General features: G+C 40.3%; 1 protein-coding gene across 1 annotated transcript in view; it reads left to right on the top strand.

Moving 5' to 3' along the window:
- The window catches only part of COL14A1 (collagen type XIV alpha 1 chain), a 275,177-nt gene that overhangs the window by 115,257 nt on the left and 138,769 nt on the right, over positions 1-21,151 (top strand). Inside the window, exons 15-19 of the mRNA XM_043992943.1 lie at positions 1,857-1,983; positions 4,489-4,628; positions 8,942-9,074; positions 15,262-15,324; positions 18,047-18,198. Of these exons, the coding sequence (XP_043848878.1) occupies positions 1,857-1,983; positions 4,489-4,628; positions 8,942-9,074; positions 15,262-15,324; positions 18,047-18,198 (615 nt within the window). The remainder of the gene's footprint in view (positions 1-1,856; positions 1,984-4,488; positions 4,629-8,941; positions 9,075-15,261; positions 15,325-18,046; positions 18,199-21,151) is intronic.

Genomic DNA, 21,151 nt, shown 5'->3' with positions numbered 1-21,151 from the left:
ACACTGGTTGGCCCAATAATAGCAAGACCAGTGTGTTGCTGGGACCATGCATGAAGCCCCTCTAGTTTAATAGAACCTGTCAGAGCAGAACATCTGCTGAGATAACCTTTGAGAATTCTGAATCAACTGCTTACTACAAGGAGATATTTTAGTAAGGACTTTCATGGCAGGTTTAATAAATGTAACTAAAGATACCCTTTTGTGATTAGAATACTGGGCCATTTGGAGTCAGATCCCAGCTCTGGCATTGACTGCCTATGTGACCTTGGTCATATCCCTTCACCTTCCTGAGTCTCAACTGACTCATCATCTGTAAAATGAGGGGTTGGACCAGGTGATCACTAAGGTCCCTTCTAATTTTATGATCCTATGTTCAGACAAGATAGATAGCAACGAGGAAGGATTGCTAATTTACATACAAAGAGATGATGAGTTTAGATACAGCATATTTCTCAGCTCAGGGAGCAAAGGCAGTTTATGAGCCAGCCAGGAGGCAGGTCACCTACAACTGCCCTTCAGCAGCCTGTGATATGTAGGGAAAGTCAAAAACCCTGAGACTCAGGAAGGCGCCTTGAACTGACTCCAAATAGTGGAGCTATTTGGCAAGCTAACTCAGCCACAGACCCAGGGATGGCTCTTTTATAGGTCTGTCTTCTCATGGAACCAATTTTGTCTCCATTGGGTCTGTTCTTCTCATCACCCAAACTATCTCTGTTGCCAAGCCTCTTCATTTTTCAGCCTCCCTCTCTTGGGATCTTACTCTTCTTTGTTTCCCCAAGGTTAGGTCCTCCTTCCTGACACCTCTTATTTGACTGATCAGTATTGCTTCCAAAGATAGTTCTCTATGGGGGCTGTGTAGAACTTTTGCATATTTAAAAATAACTCAAATTAATGTAGCACTTTAAGGTTTGCAAAATACTTCACATGTTTTATGTCATTTGACCCTCATAATAACCTTAGGAGGTAAGTGCTATTATTGTCCCCATTTTACAGATCAGAAAACTGAGACTTAGAAAGGGTACCTCTTCTAAGCTTCAGTTATCTGAGATAGTGACTTTACCAGGGTCACACAGCTAGTAAATATCTAAGGCTAGATTTTAACCCAAGTCTTCCTGACTCCAGATTCAGCACTCCATCCACTGTCCAGCACTCCACCCATCTATCTTTTTGTGTCCTTGCTACCTCGCATATTTCAAAACGTGTAGTTGGTGCTAAATAAATAATAAATAAATGTTTAATTATTGATATCTACCAAAATCAATCCATCTGCAAGCATTAGTTAAGCGCTTACTATGTGTCAGACATCATAGCAGGTGAAATAGATGAAGATTAGAATTATCTGTCTGTTCTGTCCAAGAGGGGATTTCTGACTTAAGGGCCAGCACTCTCTACATTTTGCCATGTACTTATAATATTCTGTGCCCGGAATGATTCCTCAGATTTCTTTGAACTTGATTCTACTGTAAAGCTACAAAAATTTCATGGGATTAGGATCAGATCTACATTACTGGGCTAATGAGACAGCAGAGTTCAGGAGGCAGAATTGAAGCCTAGAAGCTGGGAATCAGCATATGTTGGTTTATGTGTCCCTTTAGTTGCCTGTCTGCAAAATGGAAATAGCACAGACCTAATCTGTAGGGATGTTAGGAGGATTAACTGATTAGTGAAATACTTACAGATAGAAATTCAGAAATATATGCTAATAACCTGACCATATTCATGATGGAATGTCAGCATTGCTAGTATTTATGTCACTGTCAGCCAGCCAAGTCCGCCACAGACTATAATGAAATGGCTTTGGTTTCCTGTATTTAGAGAGTATCAAGTGTAGCTGTTATTACTTTTACTTTCTACAGGTTGAAGTTGATGGTGTTTCCACATACTCACTGAAGGGCTTGACAGCCCTCACGGACTATACTGTTGCCATTTCCTCCATCTATGAAGAAGGGCAGTCTGAGCCTCTGATGGGGAGTTTTACCACGAGTAAGTCTTCATTCCTTTTTTGAAATGTTTTCATGACCAAGCGGTATCAGCTTAGATCTCAGAAAGGTAGAACTGATAGCAGTGTCTTTCCAACTCTGACTTTGACATTGGAAAGGAATGACATATTTCCCCCATTGCCTTCACTGCCATTATTCTTAATCAATGGAAAATGCAAATTGCATTATCTCAACTGGCTGCTCATTTCCTTTTGTGTGTGTGTGTGTGTGGGGGCGTACAACTGGGGTTAAATGATTTGCCCACAGTCACACAGCTAGTAAGAGTTTGAGGTTGGATTTGAACTCAGGTCCTCCTGACGCCAGGGCTTTTGCTCTACCCAAAATACCACCCAGTTGCCCCTACTGCTCATTTCCTATCAATTGAGGAGGGATAGAAAGAAAGATCAATGTTTATTTTCTCTATATCCAGAAACCATATCTAATTCTCATGTTTATTCAACTAACTTATTAGCATAAATGATCAAATAAATTCCAAATTACCTTTTTCCCCTGCTCAGCCAGAACTGGTCCTGTGAAAAAAGTTCTGGTTATGAAGAGTTCATATCCTAGATCTGCTACTTATTACTTGAGTGATCTTCAGCAAATCACTTAATCTACCTGTGTCTCATTTCTTCATCTGTAAAATGTGATTTGATAAGAAATGATGAACAGGATGTGTTCATCACATGGTTGACTTCACTTTAGCAAAGCACTGATAAAATTTCTCATGTTAATTTTAAGGAAAAGATGGTGACATATAGGCTAGATCAGTGGTGTCAAACTCAAATAGAAATGGGGACACTAAACCATACATAAGAAAAACCAGGAAAGACTTACATGAACTGATGCTAAGTGAAGCAAGGGAGCAGAACCAGCAGAACATTGTACATAGTAACAGCAATGTTGTACAATGATAACTGTGAATGACTTAGCTATTCTGAGCAATACAATGGTCTGAGACAATTCCAAAGGACTTGTGATGAAAAATGCTATCCAACTCCAGAGAAAGAACTGATGGAGTCTGAATACAGATTAAAACATACTTTAAAAAAATACTCTCTTCATTTTTCTTGGGGTTTTTTGGTTTGTGTTTTCTTTCTCAAAATGACTAATATGAAAATATGTTTTGCATGACTGCACATGTGTAACATATATCAAATTGCTTGCCTTTTCAATAATAGGGGAAGGGAGGAAAGGCAGGGAAAAATTTGGAACATTAGTATACCTAGAGTGAGCCTCAGCTGTGTAGTGTAATTCACTTGTAGACTACTCCTTGAGAACAGTCTGTTGCAATTTCATCTTCATATCTCTTAAGACATAGCAAAGTGTTCCCCTTCCTTTGGACACACTCCAGTTTGTCAACATCCCATTTAACAACATAAGGAACCCATAACACAATTATCTGTTGGAAGAGAATTAACTAAGTCTATTATCTCCCTTGTTTTGGTCAATATCATTTCATTAATGTAGCCAAAATTTTGATGGATATCTTTTGGCAGCTTCATTAAGACTTTTATGAATAGTATTGATTCATTTTCAACTTTGCTGCTAAGTAAAAACCCTGAGTCTTTAAAAAAACCCGAAACTTGAATTGCTGTTAGGCCACTCCTCTCCTGTCCTGTCCTGTGCTGTTTATTGTTTGAACTAAAATACAGGACTTTACATTTATCCACGCTAAATTCTATCCTGTTAGATTTGGCCTATTTTTCCTTCCTATTGGGATATTTTCTGTTCCTGACTGTCATCCAACATTTTAGCTACCCTCCCAGTTCTGTGTCATCTGCTGATGTGAGCTATATGCCATCTATGTCTTCATCTAACGATCCCTGAGTTTATAACATCACCAGGGAGTGAAGCAAGCACTAAAGAGAATAGAGCCAACTTTGAATTCCTTCAGTCACTGGGGGGCTATTGCAATGGGTTGCAACAAAATAGTTGGGAAAATAATGGATGCGATTTCCATAATTTTAATATTGTATCAAAAAGAGCCAAAGAGACCCATCTAATGGAGTTGGTCCTGAAAATTACAGTCCAATATGATGCACAAAGTGGTGTGAATGTTTATTCTAGTGGAAAGAACACTGGATTTGGAATGAGAGGTCCATGTTTCAAGATCCAGGCTTTGCCATCTACTACCTGTGTGACTTGGAGCAAGTCACTTCATCTCAAGGGAATTCAGTTTCCTCTTCTGTAAAATGACCCTATGAATTACAAATAAGCTCCCAAATGGGATACTGCTGCTTTAAAAGCAAACTTGGTGGTGGTGGTGTTCTGCTAAATGCCTTTCACAATTCATGTTCCTTGTGAGCACTAAGAAAAGTAGAGTGCCCCACATTAAAGCAATGCAGGATGCTTTTCACTTTCAGTGCTCTATGACGTGTCTCCCCAGGAGGTTTCACAGCTGCTTCATGGTCACCCTTGAGTGTTCCAATGGCTCCGGGGAGGTTCCTGTGGTTTGGCTCTGCCACCTTTTTATCTGCCTAACGTAATCCAAAACTTTGGCTTACAGAGCAAATTCCAGCCCAACAGTATCTGGAGATTGATGAAGTATCACAAGACAGTTTTAGAGTGAGTTGGAAGCCCTTGTCTTCTGATGTTGTGCGGCAGAAATTGATGTGGATTCCTGTATATGGTGGAAAGGTTGAAGAGGTGAGTAGAAGCCACAGAACAGTGTACAAGCTAAGAGACTTACTTAAATTTATCATATGGGAGTGGGTAGCTGTTGTCTCATTTGAGCAAGACCCTAAAGCAGGGGTTCTCAACCAGGGGGCCATGAACTTTGCTATTCAGTTGTGTCCAACTCTCCGTGACCCAATTTGGGGTTTTATTGGCAAAGATATTGTGTGACTTGCCATTTCCTTCTCCAGATCATTTTACAGTTGAGGAAACTGAGACAAACAGGGTTAAGTGACTTGCCCAGGGTCACACAGCTAATAAAGGATTTGAACTCAGGCCAAGTAATCCATCTAGCTGCCCTGTCTCCTCCCCCTTTCTGGGGCATATAACAGATGACTACTACCCATTTCTGACATTTCATATGGGCATACATTATCCCGCTAGAAGGAATCTAGAAATTTTTACTAAGTATTATGATGTCATTGTTTCAACAAATATTTGTTAAATAACTACTGTGCACAAGGCATGGAAGCAGCGTGATGGAAGGACTTATGTTCAAATCCCATATCTGATTTTGTGGGGCCCTAGGCAAGTCACTTAGGAAACTTCCCAGAATTAAGGAAATTACAGATCCTTAGCTATTCACATCTTTACAAGGAACTGTGTTAAGAAGAGGGTGTCTGTGAGTAGAATTTGGGTCACTTTATATATTTTAATGGTACTTCCATCCTTCAAAGGGTACAAGAAACAACAAGAAGAACTGCTCTTTGGGGACCAATTCTAACCAATAAAGAGGAACTAGTTAATGATGGGAATGTAGAAGTGATTACTTGTTATCTTAGAATTTATGATAGAGAAGAGGAGGGATGTCAGCTATATGCTGACATGCACCCTAGATTTTGAAAGAGATTTTAACAGGTCCAGAGTTAAGATAAGTAGGATCCTGTGACCCAAAATTCTATAAGAGAAACAAATGCAGAAGAGATGGGAAGTGCTCAAGATTAAATTCACAATGAGCAAAAGTTTATTTACTTGCTCATGTCAAGTTCAAGTCAACCAGGCCAGGCCCAGATTTTACACCTGATATTATTGAAAGAACCAGATGGTTGGAATCACTCAATCATTGTCATGGCCTTTGAAAGCTCATGGAGAAGGAGAATGGATTCACAAGACAGAAGAACAAATGTCCTGAATTCCAGAAAGTGGAAGAGAGTGTAGTTTGTAAACTGTAAGCAAGGAAGCTTGACTTTAATTTCTGACAAAATTTTATTTTAAATAAAGGGCTGGTTGTTGAACATCTAGAAAAAGAAGCAGTGATTATAAATAGCCACCATGACTTCATTGAGAGAAGGCCATACAAGGCAATGGGGGGGGGGCAATGAGGGTTAAGTGACTTGCCCAGGGTCACACAGCTAGTAAGTGTCAAGTGTCTGAGACTGCATTTGAACTCAGTCCTCCTGAAACCAGGGAAGGTACTTAAGACTAAATTTATTTTTGACGGGGTTAAAGATTGAGAGATCATGGAAATGTTATGAATATAGCTTATCAATTTATCAATTATTTTTGGTTTTTATTGTATTCATTTCTGGATATAGCATCTTCCCTCTCACACAACCAAAGGAAGCCTCCCTTGAAACAAAGAAAACCAGTTAAGCACAACTGACCACATTTAACGGTACATGCAAGATCACACTAGTATAGCCCCTCACTTCTCTGACAAAAGGGAAAAGGTGATTCTTATCTCTTCATTGCAATTACTCCATGGTTGACTTCACTTTAGCAAAGCACTGATAAAATTTCTCATGTTAATTTTAAGGAAAAGATAGTGACATATAGGCTAGATCAGTGGTGTCAAACTCAAATAGAAATGGGGACACTAAACCGTACATAAGGATCCCCATAGGATGCATATTGGCTTTATTTTACAAAAATTAATTATTATAACTAATCTAACCCAGAAAAATTATATATAATTGGATTTATGAAAAATTATGATTATATGAAAATAAGTTTAGAAAAATTATAATTGGGCCATAAGTCCCTTCGTGGTCGCCATTCAAATGTGAAATATTTTTTAATCGACTAGCCTAATTTTGGGGGGACTGATCTATGGATGACTAATTTGGGGACTTGTGACTATTTGGCTATCTGACTTCGTTAATTTAATGTGGGCCATTTATAAAGTTCCACCACACTGCTCCCAAACTGATAGACTAAAGATTAAGAAGCCTCAACCAAATAATCAAAGCAGAATTTATTTATGAGATACTATTTAAAATTAGGAATACAGGGAAATAAAGTGTACAACCTGACTGCTTTCCTGTGGTCTCTTTCGTCTCTCTTTCGCACCTGCTGCTCTTTGAACTTCTTGAATACAATAAGGGCCTTAGCCGCCTCCGGCCTCAGGGCATGTTACACTTTCCCTGGTTTGTATTAAGGCCTGTAACCTTGTCAGACCTGGCTCTCCTTTTCTGAACCGAACTCTCCTCCGTCCTTGTCCGGGCTCCCCTCTAGTCAGCTTCTCTCCTAGTCCGTCCTTCTCTAGTCCGTCCCCCCCCTTTTTTTAGTCCGTCTCCTTCCTTCTTTATCTAGTCCGTCTCCTTCTAGTCCCCTTCCTCCTCCTGTCTAACTCCCAGGTCTATATATATATATATATATATATACATACATACATACATACATACATACATACATATATATATACACATATACATACATACATACATACATATATATATATATATATATATATATATATATATATATATACACATACACCTTTTCTTCTCTCCACTCAAATCTCAGGGCTTCCTTCGCCCCCACAGACCAAGCTAATCCACCAGCCAGAGCTGCAGCTGGGGGGGTGGGGTGTGCTCTCGAGCCTTATGCCTCAGCACAGGCCATCCAGGATCCTTCAGATAGCTCCGATCAGGTAAGAGCTGGGGGCTTTTTTTCCCCCCCAGTTGTCTGACCTGGCGTCTTGTATAGCCCACGGGGCTTTTTCACTCAGTTGAAGCTGAGGAGGAGGGGGAGAGACCCTGAGGGCCTAAGGCTTTCTAATCTCAGCCCAAAGGTAGGGTCCCCAAATCAAAATAAATTTCCACAGCTTAGTTTTAAAATGTCATGTTATCTATGTTTTATTGTATTTTTATTCACTGTGTTCAATATTTCCCAAATATATTTTAATCTGGCACAAGCCACATTGGAGAGTGTTGCATGCACTGCACCTAGCTGGCTGCATGTTTCACATGTCTGGGCTAGATGACTTCACAGAAAGGTAGATTTGGAACCATTTCAATGGTATAGAAGGAAGTTACCAATGGTGTGCTCTGGGGATCTGTGATTGACCATGGGCTACTTAACACTCATCAATGATCTGGATAAAAGCATGGATTGTATGCCTGTTAATTTTGTTGATGATTCAGAAGGTACAGCTAAGAAAAAGGAACAAGCAAAAAACCAAACAAAAACAATGAAAAAGGAACAAGCACTTATTAAGTGCCTACTATGTGCCAGCTAATGTGGCTTTATACCTATTCTCTTATTTGCTTTTTACCACAGCCCTGGGAGGTAGGTGCTGTTATAATCCCTATTTTATATTTGAGGAAACCAAGACAGGCATAGGTTAAATGACTCAATTTAACCAGTTAGTAAGTATCTGAGGCTCACTTTGAACTTAGGTCTTCCTGACCCCAGGCACAGTGCTCTACTCCCTGTGCCACCTATGTTAACATATCGAATAATCATCAGGATCCAAAAAAAAATCTTGACAGGCTATAGCAAAATTTAATATATGTAAATCTAAAGTCTTACCCTTTGGTTAAAATAAATTAACTTACATATGCAAATGGAGAGGTGTGGCTAGCCAGTTGAGAAATAGGGGATTTTAGTAGATTGCTATCTCAATATTGGTCAAAAGTTTTGCCAGTGAATAGTGATTTTTTTTCAGCTACAACAACTCATGAAGATTTTCAAAGGAGTTGTGACCTGCATCAGTAGAGGAAATGGCCACACCAGTGCAATTACTTAATCTTTTTTTTTTCTTTAGTGAGGCAATTGGGGTTAAGTGACTTGCCCAGGGTCACACAGCTAGTAAGTGTTAAGTGTCTGAGGCCGGATTTGAACTCAGGTACTCCTGACTCCAGGGCCAGTACTCTATCCACTGCGCCATCTAGCTGCCCTGCAATTACTTAATCTTGAATTAAATTGATTGGTTTCAATTAGGGTAGCATACTCTCACTTTTTCTGTACTAATTTTATAATATAGTTTCCTTCCCCCCTTCCCCCCTTCCTCCTCTTCCTCCTTCTTCTTCAACATCTGTAACAGCTGACCAAATCTATTTCAGGTGGTCTTAAATGAAGATCAAGACACGCATATTATTGAAGGTCTACAGCCTGGAACAGAGTATGAAGTTTCCCTGTTGGCTGTGCTCAGTGATGACACTGAGACAGAGGTGTTGACTGTTGTTGGAACTACACGTAAGTCATGAGACAAACTGGAATGCTGATAGACAAAATGTTTGGTTACACACAATTCTAGACCTGTCCTCCTGCATTCAACAGATTTAGGTTTCCTTTTTTCCTTTAGAGCACCTGGCATGAGATTTAGCCTCTCCCACTGAAATCTACCTGTATCTCATTATCTTCAGGCCCCAGGTATCAGATAACAGTCTGCTGAATGAGTCCCTGCTAGTATGTTTATGGAGAAGAATAATTGGCCTTTACAGATACCATGTATATATTAACTGTCACTTTCTGGCTACAGTGTCCTTCCCCTGCCTTTAAATTCTAACCCATTAATGACTCAAATGGTAGAATAACACGGCTGGTTAAGATGAGCTAAAGTAATATCTTGCTCTGGTCACCCTGACTACCACCTACCTTTCTTCTAGTCAGTAGAGTATGTTTATAAGTAGCCAGAATTGCTACTTAATTTATGAAATTATGAAATGGGACAGGCACACTTGGTTCTTTAGCTACTCATCAGGAAAGACTACAATGGCACTAGGAAGTGAGGCTTCACATCATACTTTAATAAGGCCCAGAGGGTGCAGAGGCAAATAGGCAGAGAACAGAGACAAGCAGTGAAAGGGGGGATGGTACAGAGGTAAAATGGCTTTGGGATGAGGATGAGGTTGTAGAAGGAGATAGGCAGTGTGGGGAGGAGAATGGGGAGGAACTCATGGACCTTGGATTAGAGTGGAGAAGTTAGACAGGATTCTAGATTAGGACTGGTAGGGGATGAGTAGGTTAAAGAACAAGGGGACAAGGGACTGGAGAGTAGAGAACAGTACAAAATTAAGCTGGTTAAGTATGAGGTCAAAATTTTGAAGGGAGAAGGGGAAAGGAATGAAATGGAATAAGCATTTACTGTGTTTAGGCACTGTGCTAAGCACCTTACAAAGAACAGGAATGAAAACAGTCCCTACCCACAAAGGGCTTATGTGCTAATAGGGAAATGCCAGCAATGGTAGCAGAGTGAAAGGGCCCAGTACAGGATGGATTCAACTAAATGATTTCTGGGGGCAGCTAAGTGGTACAGTGGATAAAGCACTGGCCCTGGATTCAGGAGGACCTGAGTTCAAATCCAGCCTCAGACACTTGACCTTTACTAGCTGTGTGACCCTGGGCAAGTCACTTAACACTCATTGCCCCACCCAAAACAAACAAACAAACAAACAAAAAACCAAGTAAAATCAACTAAATGATTTCCAAGGTTCTGGAAATCATTTAGTTGACTTTACTTGGTTAGAACTTGGTTAGAACTGATAAGTTCTAACATCCTATGAAACTCTGCAGTGCAGTGTATTGGTTGAGTCGATGTACATAGTGTGGTTGAAAGAGCATTGAATTTTGGAATCAGAAGACATTGAGACCTGGGTTCCAATCCCATCCCTTCCTGTTTGGCCATGGACAAGTCAAATCTCTTTGGATCTCTATTTCCTCATCTCTGAAATGAAGAGAGTTGGGCCAAGTGACTTCTAAGATCTCTTCCAGCTCTCAATTTATGATACTATGACAAGATGATCTCTTCCAGCTGTAATATTTTATGAATTTTGGGCTGGGTGATTTCTACAGCCCCTCCCTTCCATCTCTAGCGCCTGTCATTCTCTTTCCAATCATAGCACACAAGTGTCTGGTGATTCTGTCTACACTAGGAGAGCCCTGGATGCAGTTAGAGATCTCTAGCCTTGAGTCGTCAAACACATATTTCCCATGGATCCTTTTCACAAGGGTAGTTGGGATTATGGAAATTTCAAGATGACACAATTATCAATACTGCTCCTTCCTATGCTGTAAGACAAGTCTGCTTCTGTTGTTGTTGATCATTCAGTCATGGGTTTTCTTGGCAAAGATAGAGGAGTGGCTTGTCATTTCCTTCTTCAGTTCATGAGGAAACCAAGGCAAACAGGGTAAAGTGACTTGCCCAGGGTCACACAGTTAGTAAGTGTCTGAGACCAGATTTGAACTCAGGAAGGTGAGTCTTCCTGACTCCAGACCTGGCTATCGATCCACTGCTCCACTTAACTGCCCTTGTATGACAAATACCCAAGCCTAAAGCAACTCCCTGCCTTTCCTTGAGAAGCTGATATTAGGATTCTGCAAACAGAGACAATTGTTAGATGTATTTGTGGGTCAAATAATTAAAATAACCTAAAAGATATTTTGTCCTATAGAGAGAACTAGTCTTCCTGTGTCATTCCAGATGTTTTAAAATGATGCCAGAATAATAACAATAATAATAAATAGCTATTATTTATTTGGGCTACTAGGTAGCACAGTGGACAGAATTCTGGTTCTGGAATCAGGAACGCTCATCTTCATGAATTCATATCTGGCCTGAGACACTTAGTAGCTGTGTAACCCTAAGCAAGTCACTTAACTCTTCCTCAGTTTCCTCATCTATAAAATGAACTGGAGAAGGAAATAACAAACCACTCTAGTACTTTGCCAAGAGAACTCCAAATGGGGTCACAAAGAGTCAGAAATGACTGAACAACAAAGTATTTACATTATTCCTACTATGTGCCAGGCACTGTGCTAAGCACCTTAAAAATATATCATTTGATCCTCACAACAACCCTGAGAGGTAGGTGCTACTATTATCCTCATTTTACATTTAAGGAAACTGAGGCAAACCGAGCTTAAGTGACTTGCCCAGGGTCACAAAGCAAATGTGTCTGGTACTGTATTTGAACTTGGGTCTTTGTGATTCCAGGCCCAGCCCTATTCTCACTGTGCCACCTCAGCATCTCTGCATAATAATTCTATTGAATGACTGGAAATTCCCTCAAAATTCTTTTCAATAGAATGAAATCTAATATAAGAAGGGCTCTCAATTTAGACTCTAGTCAATCCTAACAGTTCAGTGGAGTGGAAAGAGCACTAGGTTTGGTTAAGGGTAAGGAGATCTGTATTTTAGTAGCTTCATTAAGCGAGTCACTGTTTTCCCTATGTATAAGGGGCAGGGTGGATTAAAAGATCCCTTGGGACTCTGTAGTTGATTTTTGTGGGAAAGGAGAGGCCTCATTGGGGTATACCTGAGCCAAAGGCTACATGTTCTGTTAGTGACTTTGTAGACTAGAGTTCCAAATTGCTTTCCAAGGATGGCTGGACCACTTCAGTGCTCTACCAACAGTATATTAATGCACCTGTTTTCCCACAGCTACTCCAACAGTTGTCATTTCCCATTTTTTGTCACCTCTGCCAATCTTCTGAGTCTGAGGGGGACCTGAAGTTGCTCCAATTTGCACTCATCTAATTATTAGCCATTTGGAACATCCTTTGAAAATTACATGCACACATACACACAAACAAAACTAGTGTTTTTCTTCCCAAACCACCTTGTATTTAACTACTTTGTACATATTTGTATTTATTCACTTTGTATTTATGCTGGATATATTTATTTGGGGGTAGGGGAGGAATAGGAAAGGGCTCATGTAACCTCTTTTTGCCTCAGTTTCCTTAATTGTAAAATGAGGATAATAATAGCACCTAACTCTCAGGGTTGTTGTGGGGTTTAAATGAGATCATATTTTTATGGTGCTTACCACAGGCCCTGATATGGATAAGCTACCCTATTCTGCTGTGTGCTTTGCTCAACCAGGAGGAGAAAGGCTGAGTACCCCTGTGCCTGAGAGGTACCAATCACACTCTGGACCACCAAGACAGTTCTTTAGCCTCAACTGAGTATGCTGGGCATGAAGTAGTGCAGAGAGCAGGCCCTGGGCTCATAGAGCCTTAGCCTGGGTGGGGTCACTCTTATTCCCAGATGATCAATTCTGCTGCCAGCTCCACAGAAGAGCAAAGGAGGAATAGAGACATTGCATCAGTATTTGTGTATTCACAGACTCATCAGGTCACCCCGTCAGAGACCCTAAAGCATCAAGTCCTCTGCAGCTATCCAAGTTTCAGAAGGATAATAAATCTATCAGAATGAACTTTTTTGAGTAATAGAATTTCAAAGACTTTCCTGATAGTTGAAAAAAATTAATAAAGGTAAAAAATAAATTCCATTAACCTATATGGCCTCCAGCATGAAACTAGAACATTGACTTCATTGTCCTTCCTGCCTTCATCTCTTCCAACGTCCAAAATTTCCCTTCCCTTGAAAAAGCGTTCTGTTTTTAATACAATGGAACTTGTTAGGAGGGATTCAGAGGGTTCTTTTTATTCTTAAGAAAAGGGAAATTTGAAACACCCCTGTCCACCAAAAGTAAAACAAACAAAACCCTCTGGCTTTTCTTGAAGAAACAAAGTCTCTTCTACCCTTTGAATTCTACCACCTCAGAAGAATGTGAGAAACATCTTTTCTCTAACCTAGATAGATAGGGAATGCCCTACACAGTAAAAGAAGTTGGCCAAGCTCACTTCCTGTACTAGCATGTGAGAACTAGGCACCAAAGAAGTAGGGGGGAGGGGGAAGGAAAAAACCCAAGCATCTATGTAGCATCTACTATAGGCCAGGTATACGTATATGAGGGTGTCGGGGAAAGAAATACAATCGGATTTGTGTGCATGTGCACATGTGTGTGTGCCACTCATTTCAAGTGGCACCATGCCGAAGTGATGGAAGGTGTGTGTGTGGGGGGGGAGGTTAGCTGCAACTGCTGGGGGAACACACTGAGATAGACACTAGCAGCACAGTGCATACTGTCTGCCCAGCATAATGGCTAGCATACTTGCCTGAGGCTAGAGAGCTGTCCAGCTTGTTCAGGCTAGAATGTGATTGGTGCATGTTAATATAGGAGTTCTAGAACCAGGGATATTCAGCCTTTCTTCTCCTGGATGAGTCTCCCCCAGCCCTGGACCACTCCAAACAACTCAAAGTCCTTTCTGGTAGAACACAATCCATACACTTCCCTGCTACTTAGTAACTACCTGCCTTTAGGGAAATAAATCTGCATCGATGTAAGGCCAAAGCTGGCTCCCCAGGGCAGAAGGGCAGGGGTCCCTGAAGGTGATGCCACCCCTCAAAATTTGAGAGGAAGGAGCTTTTGAGCATACATCAAGGAGCAGGGGAGGTATTTGGGGTGTTGCCTGTGGGGTGTCTGAGGTGGTGCCAGAATGAAAGGAAATGAGATGGACATTGGGAGCCCAGGGCCTGCTCTCTGCACTACTCCATGCCCAGCATAATCAGTTGAGGCTAAAGAACTGTCTTGCTGGTCCAGAGTGTGCTTGGTGCCTGTCAGGTACAGGGGTACTCAGCCTTTCTTCTCCTGGTTGAGCCTCCTTCAGTTTTCTGGACTACCCCCAACTTGAGGTAGTCTAGGACTTGGTTTGGGGTCATCCTCCTCTCTAAGCCTTACAGAACCCTGCAGTGTGCATCATTGGTCTCTTCCTACCTACTTCCTATCTTTTCTGCACCTTTCGGAGATGGTCTTAGAAAACAATTAACAAGCATTTACTATTTGCTTTGCATGTTAGGCTTTCTTCTAAGCACCGGGGAGTACAAAAACAAAAGTGAAATAGTTCCTGGCCTCAAGGAGCTTGTATTCTAATAAAAGAGACTGTGCACAAATAGGTATATACAAGATACAAAGTAGTTGTTATACAAGACAACCTTAGAAGAGAAGGGTTGTCTGTTGAGAAGGCAGAAACAGAAAAAAAAAACCTACCTCAGAAGGTGGCTGCTTGAGCTGAATCTTGAAGGAAGCCAGGGACTCCAAGAGACAGGTGAGATGAAAGAGAGATTATTGTGGGGGGCAGAGGGGAAAGAAAGCAGCCAGTGCAAAGGTATAGAGATGGGAAATGGAACATCATGTTTGAAGAACTGCAAGCAGGCAGCTAGGTGGCACAGTGAATAGAGCACCAGCCCTGGATTCAGGAGTACCTGAGTTCAAATCTGGCCTCAGACACTTGACACTTACTAGCTGTGTGACCCTGGGCAAGTCACTTAACCCCCATTGCCCACCCCCCCCCCAAAAAAAAAGAACTGCAAGCAAGCCTGGAGATGAGTAACATAATAGGAAAGAGGCATGATGTGAATAGTTTTACATGCGAAACAGAGAGAACTTAATATTTCATCCTAGAGGTAATAGGGAGCCACTGGAGGCTGTAGACTATTTTGAGGTAGTGAGGTTAATATTTTGGAGGGCTAATCCCATTTTAAAACAATGGTTTTCCATTTTGAGAAATTCTAATGAATGATTTCTGTTTTTAGTTGATGCTCCTTCAACAGTACCTACCGTCACTACCATATCTCCTACTGGCCCAGTAACTTCAGGTAAGGATAAATAAATGCTGCTTCTCCCCACCCTCTCTTCCACAGATTTTTAAAAGAAATGGTGTCATATTGAGTGCCTTTTTTAAAATGAAGAAAAGTAGATTGCTTCCTATCTACGTCTCAGAAGCAATCCCTTGACTCCCTCACCCTCTATGTTTCTCTTCTGGCCTTCTCTACCGGTCACTTTTCTCTAGCTCTTAAGTATCTTTCTCACATTGCAATACAGTGCCTAGGGGAGCATCATTCTCTAAGAAGCTTTGCTGTGTCATTCTTGATGCCTTCTTTCTCTCTGTTACCTTTCTTCATATGGATATTCCTTGAATGCTGTGTGAGGAAAGATGACACATTTTCATTTAGTTGCCAGAATATTGTGGTCTATTGGAAAGAGAACCATTCTGGGAGTGAGGAGTCCAGGTCTGTACCATCAACTAGCTGTATGCACCCGGACAAGCCACTTAATCTATGTGCCTCAGATTCCTTGTCATTAAAATGAAAATAATAACAGCTAATGTTTTTATAGCACTTGTTATGTACCAGGCACTGTGCTAAGTGCTTTTCAGGTTTTATCTTAATGGATCCTCATGACAACCTTGGGAGGCAGGTGCTATGATTATTCTCTTTTTGAAGATCAAGAACCTGAGGCAAACAGATTAAAGGATTTACCCAGGTTCACATAGCTGGTGTCTGAGGCTTCAATCTGAAGGTCTTCCTGATTCCAGACTTTGTGCTCTATCCATTGCCCCACTGAAGTAATCTGTCTTATATGAATTCAGTAATCATGGTAAAAAGTAATATATGGGGGCAGCTAGGTGGTGCAGTGGATAAAGCACCAGCCCTGGATTCAGGAGGACCTGAGTTCAAATCCGGCCTCAGACACTTGACACTTACTAGCCGTGTGACCCAGGACAAGTCACTTAACCTTCATTGCCCCACAAAAAAGAAAAAAAAATTTTAAGTAATATATGAGGATAAGGTATTTTCTAATCTCAAAAACCTTGGGAAAATTGCCAATTGCTACGTGGTTAACACTATGTTAGGTACTGTGAGAAATACAAAAGGAATACAAGACAAGGTCCCTGTAAGGAAGGAGAAAGAGGAACCCATGTCAGATGCAGAAAAAAAGGTCACATAAGTAGGAGGAAAAGCAGAATATCACAATGTCTTGGAAACAGAGAGAGGAAAGAATATCAAGAAAGCATATGGACAACAATATCACTTTGGAGAAAAGTCAAGGAAGATGAAGTTTAAGACCTCTGGATTTGACTGGAAGGAAATTGTTGGTGATCTTGTGGTGAAAATCAGATTATAAGTGGAATGAACAATGAGGAAAAGGGGGCAGTAGATTTAGAGGTCTCATTTGGAAAAGTTTGACATCAAAGGGAAAGAGAATAGGGAAATTGTTAGAAGGAATGGGGAAATATATACATATTAGAAATCAGGATATGGGAACAGAGAGGTATGTGATCTAGACAGAGGGCAACAGCGTAATACTTCATTAAGAGCAGCTGACATTTAAAACAAATATAAGGAAGGTGACTGGTTTATGGTATGGTGTAGGTAAAGTAGGGATGCACATAAGAATTAGGATACCATATTATGCACCCACATATACAAAGCCTAATTTAAGCCTGATCCTTCATGTACCAAATGGAGTGATAGTATGAAGCTCTCATGAGGACTAGCATCTGCTTGTGAGGGCTTGCCAAGCTCTTTTCAGGACTGCTCATTCACCTTTGGTGTCCACTTGGCACCCAACTTTCACCTGTGAACCCAAGAAGCTATAGTATGAGCAGCAGCCACACCCCAGTAAACTATCTTGGCAGATGGGCTAACGCAGGTTGAGTGTAATCAATAGAACTTAGACCTGTCAGTGAGTTAGAGGAATGTCTACCCCACATATTTGAAGACTTTCCTCAGTGGAACAATTTGTTCAAATGGCCAATGAAGGCAACTGAAGCAGGTGCTACGGAGGACTTAGAACTAACTTGATCAGACATCAAAGGTATCAAGGTCCTCTACTACATCCACTGGACATCTCCAGTTCTTCTAACTTTTGTCCTGCCACTGGACTTTGATGACTCAGGAAGAGAGAGTGAGGTTAATGACTTTATGTAACTCTGCCTCACTTAAATCCAATTCACTCTCAAGTTAAGACACCACCCCATGATGTCACTGGTCCTCTTCGAAAAGGAAGGACAAACAACAGAATTCAAAACAATCCACAGACATGTAAGTGCCTGCTGTGAACCAGGCAATGTGCTGGCATACTGGAGATAGAAAGTCAAGAGTCCCATAGACCCTGTCTGTGAGGAGCTTACATTCTCTCAGGGGAAATCCTTCAGCACATTAATTTGTTATCCAAGAATTAATTCTTTTAGAGGCAGAAGGATGGAGAGTTTATTGGGTTAATATCTTTAGTGCTTACCCAGAAATGACAGAATCTAAATATTCTTGGGTTTATCTTGAAGACAAAACTACTTTCGATTCCCCACCCCACCCCCCACCGCCCGGCCCCGGAAGTACATTTTTCTCATTGTTTCACAGTCCCCATCCAAGCCACAAACATGATATTTGTAGAGGATCCAGAGCTGTATTACTTTTCCTCCTTCATGTTTGCTGGGGTGGAGTTGTGGTTACTAAAATCCATCTCCTCTAAGGACTGGGCACATCTTTGGAAGCATCATCCATTGAGTTCTTTAACTCTCAATTGTGTTTGTTCTAGTTTTCCGAACAGGAATCAGAAACCTGGTTGTAGATGATGAATCTACTTCTAGCCTGCGGGTAAAATGGGACATTTCAGACAACAGAGTGGAGCAGTTCAGGGTGACCTACCTAACTGCTAAAGGGGACCATGCTGAAGAAGTGGTAGGAACGGTCTGTATGATTTTAAGCTTCCTAGAAACTCGGAAGAGTTTCCTAACTAACACAGGGCTAACAAAGGAGACCCATCCTTGAAGATTAACATCCTTGGATAATCAAAACTTCACTGCTAGTTTGCTTGATGGTTGTAACCATTTTATTTTCCTCAGTTTCTAACTTTGCTCCAAAGCTGTTTTCATCATCTATTTCACTCTGCTTCTTCCTGTTTAGTTAACAATGGCTTGCATGGTAAAGTAATACAAGAACAAATGAACAAATGTATAAGAAATGGCAATATTGGTAATCATATTTTAAACTTAGTTATTTTTCTCCTTCACCAAGGTTTTTGGAAAATAAAACCTATAGAGACCCACTTTGGTGAATTCAATAGATTTGGTGTTGAAAGGAAGTCATCAAATTTCATTTTATTCTCATATTTTCTCTGACATTTTATTCTTTGGACTTGCATTCCCAGTGCCTAGCATAGCAACTAGCTTGTAGTAAGTGACTAATAAATGCTTGTTGATTAAGTCTATTATTATCCTAGGCCACTGTCTTTGTGTTTAATTAATTTTCAACTCTCAGTCCTTCCTGAGAACAATTGACTCTTGTTTCTCTGCCTAATGATTTGTAACAAAAACTTTAATGCTTTAGAAAAGGTTGTTGTTTAAAGGGACTCAATTGTAAAATGTGGAGTCATTTCATTAATATCAGTAATCCTCCCCTAATGTATATGATTTATGAATTTGTAGTTAGTAAATTGAAGCTTTGGGGTCCAAAGCCCCTGATTTCATTTTCATGGGTGGAGATATGTAGTGCGCTGATTCATATTAGCCATTCATCTTAGAATTTCCTGGGAGCACAAAGAAGTTAGGTGGCATTCCCATGACCACACAGCTAGTGTTGGGGATGGACCCGAAGCCCAGATCTTCCTGATGCCAAAGCCAGATCCACTACACCACTCTGACTCACAGGGATTGGACCAAAAAATACTGAGTTTTCTTAAAATAAGGCACACATGTTTCCTTTTTATTACAGGGCCAAGCTGGTCACAAGAATTCTAAGACAAAGGGTCATAGTCTTCTCTGATCTTCTTTTAATTAAAAAAAATTTTTTTTAGCATTTTACCAAATCTTATTATGCTTTTAAACTTAGTGCAATTCAGCAAGATTCCCAGTCTTTTACATAACTTTTATAGCAATAAGATATTTTTTCTCGATAGAACTTGAATATTTTTCCTTTAGCCCTTCCAATCTGCACTTTTTCCATTTTCTTCATTTTCCCCTGTCCAGAAAATCCATAGTGTCCACAGAATTTTTTTTCCATCAAGAATTATGTTATTGTTTCCTCTACCAAATGACCCTCCTTCCATTCCCTTTTATTTACAGAAGCTCGGGAAGAAAATGGCTTTTGCTATCTAGTCATCAAAATAATAAGAAAACAAACCCCGTTCATTCAAGTAGTTTCTTTCAGCATGCCCACCTGACAGAATGCAGAGATTAGCAGAAAATAGTTTAGTAAAGTCAGCCTGACTTAATGACAGTTCAGAATTTCTTAAATTCTCTCCTTAAATGCTCTTGGAAGAAAAGTCTGTGGAAATATGAAGCATATTGAATTGGTTAGGTAACATAAGTTTATACCTTAATAAATTCAATATAACTTATAAATAATAATAGGAAATGAAAACTGAAATGATTATAGGACAGATGCAGATATTTTATTTCTATGATAATTTCTCTGTATTCTAATTTTATACTTATAAAGAAGTGCTTTTAAAAGTTTTGCTGAGGGGGCGGCTAGGTGGTGCAGTGGATAAAGCACCAGCCCTGGATTCAGGAGTACCTGAGTTCAAATCCAGCCTCAGACACTTGACACTTACTAGCTGTATGACCCTGGGCAAGTCACTTACCCCCATTACCCCGCAAAAAAAAAAAAAAGTTTTGGTGATTTTTCTCTCCCATTCTATAAAATCCTTACTGGGATTCTCAACCAATTCTCTCCGGACGCTTGGAGAAAAGTGTCGTTAGAGGAGAAATACAAATTCAGTCATTTATTTTTGAAAGACTTTAGATGAAGGCAGAAGATCTATTATTAACTATGGGTGTGTATCACTTTAAAAAACAAACAAAGCCCTTTGTAAGGAAATCCAGTTGTACACACCTGGCCAAATAAGGGTAAGTGTTGGCTTCTGTGCAGAAGAGTTCTTGGCTTTTGAAAAGATTATTTTATAATAATGGATTCCTTTGAGTAATCTTGTGCATTTCATATGGGAGGTGATTTGTTAACATTTTTACATGCCACTTTCCAGGAATAGACATAAAAATTCCAGAAGTGGGGCACAAAAAGTGAGGCATACTTATATTTAGATTAAAAACAAAACAAAAAACCCAAATTGGAAATATTCTAGAATATTTGGGTGATACTCATGAAGTACATTGAAATGCCACTTAGAGTGAACAGATTCTCTTCTGTAAGGCTGTAGAACAAGGATAGAATTGGAATGGGGTCTCATTTGGGTAGCTAAGTAGGATAGTGAATCAAGTATTGACCCTGAATTTGGGGAATACCTGAGTTCAAATAGAACCTTGTTGTTTTTTGAGTCATTCAGTTGTGTCAGCATGACTTCATTTGGAGTTCTCTTGGCAAAGATACTGGAGTGTTTTGCCATTTTCTTCTTCAGCTCATTTTACAGAAGAGGAAACTGAGGCAAACAGGGTAAAGCTAGTAAGTGTCTGAGGCTGGATTTGAATTCAGGAAGATGAGTCTTCCTGATTCCAAGCCCAGTGCTTTATCCACTGTTCCATCTAGATACCTCCCCCAAATATGACCTTAGACACTTACTAGCTGTGTGACCTTGTACAAGTCACATAGCCTCTGTTTGCTTTAGTTTCCTCAACTGTAAAATAGGGAAAATAATAATACCTACCTTCTAGGGCTGTTGTGAGGATAAAATAATTGTAAAGGGCTT

This window comes from Dromiciops gliroides, chromosome 1, assembly GCF_019393635.1.
Source record: "Dromiciops gliroides isolate mDroGli1 chromosome 1, mDroGli1.pri, whole genome shotgun sequence".
NCBI lineage: Eukaryota > Metazoa > Chordata > Mammalia > Microbiotheria > Microbiotheriidae > Dromiciops > Dromiciops gliroides.
This window is presented reverse-complemented; position numbering and strand designations above follow the sequence as displayed.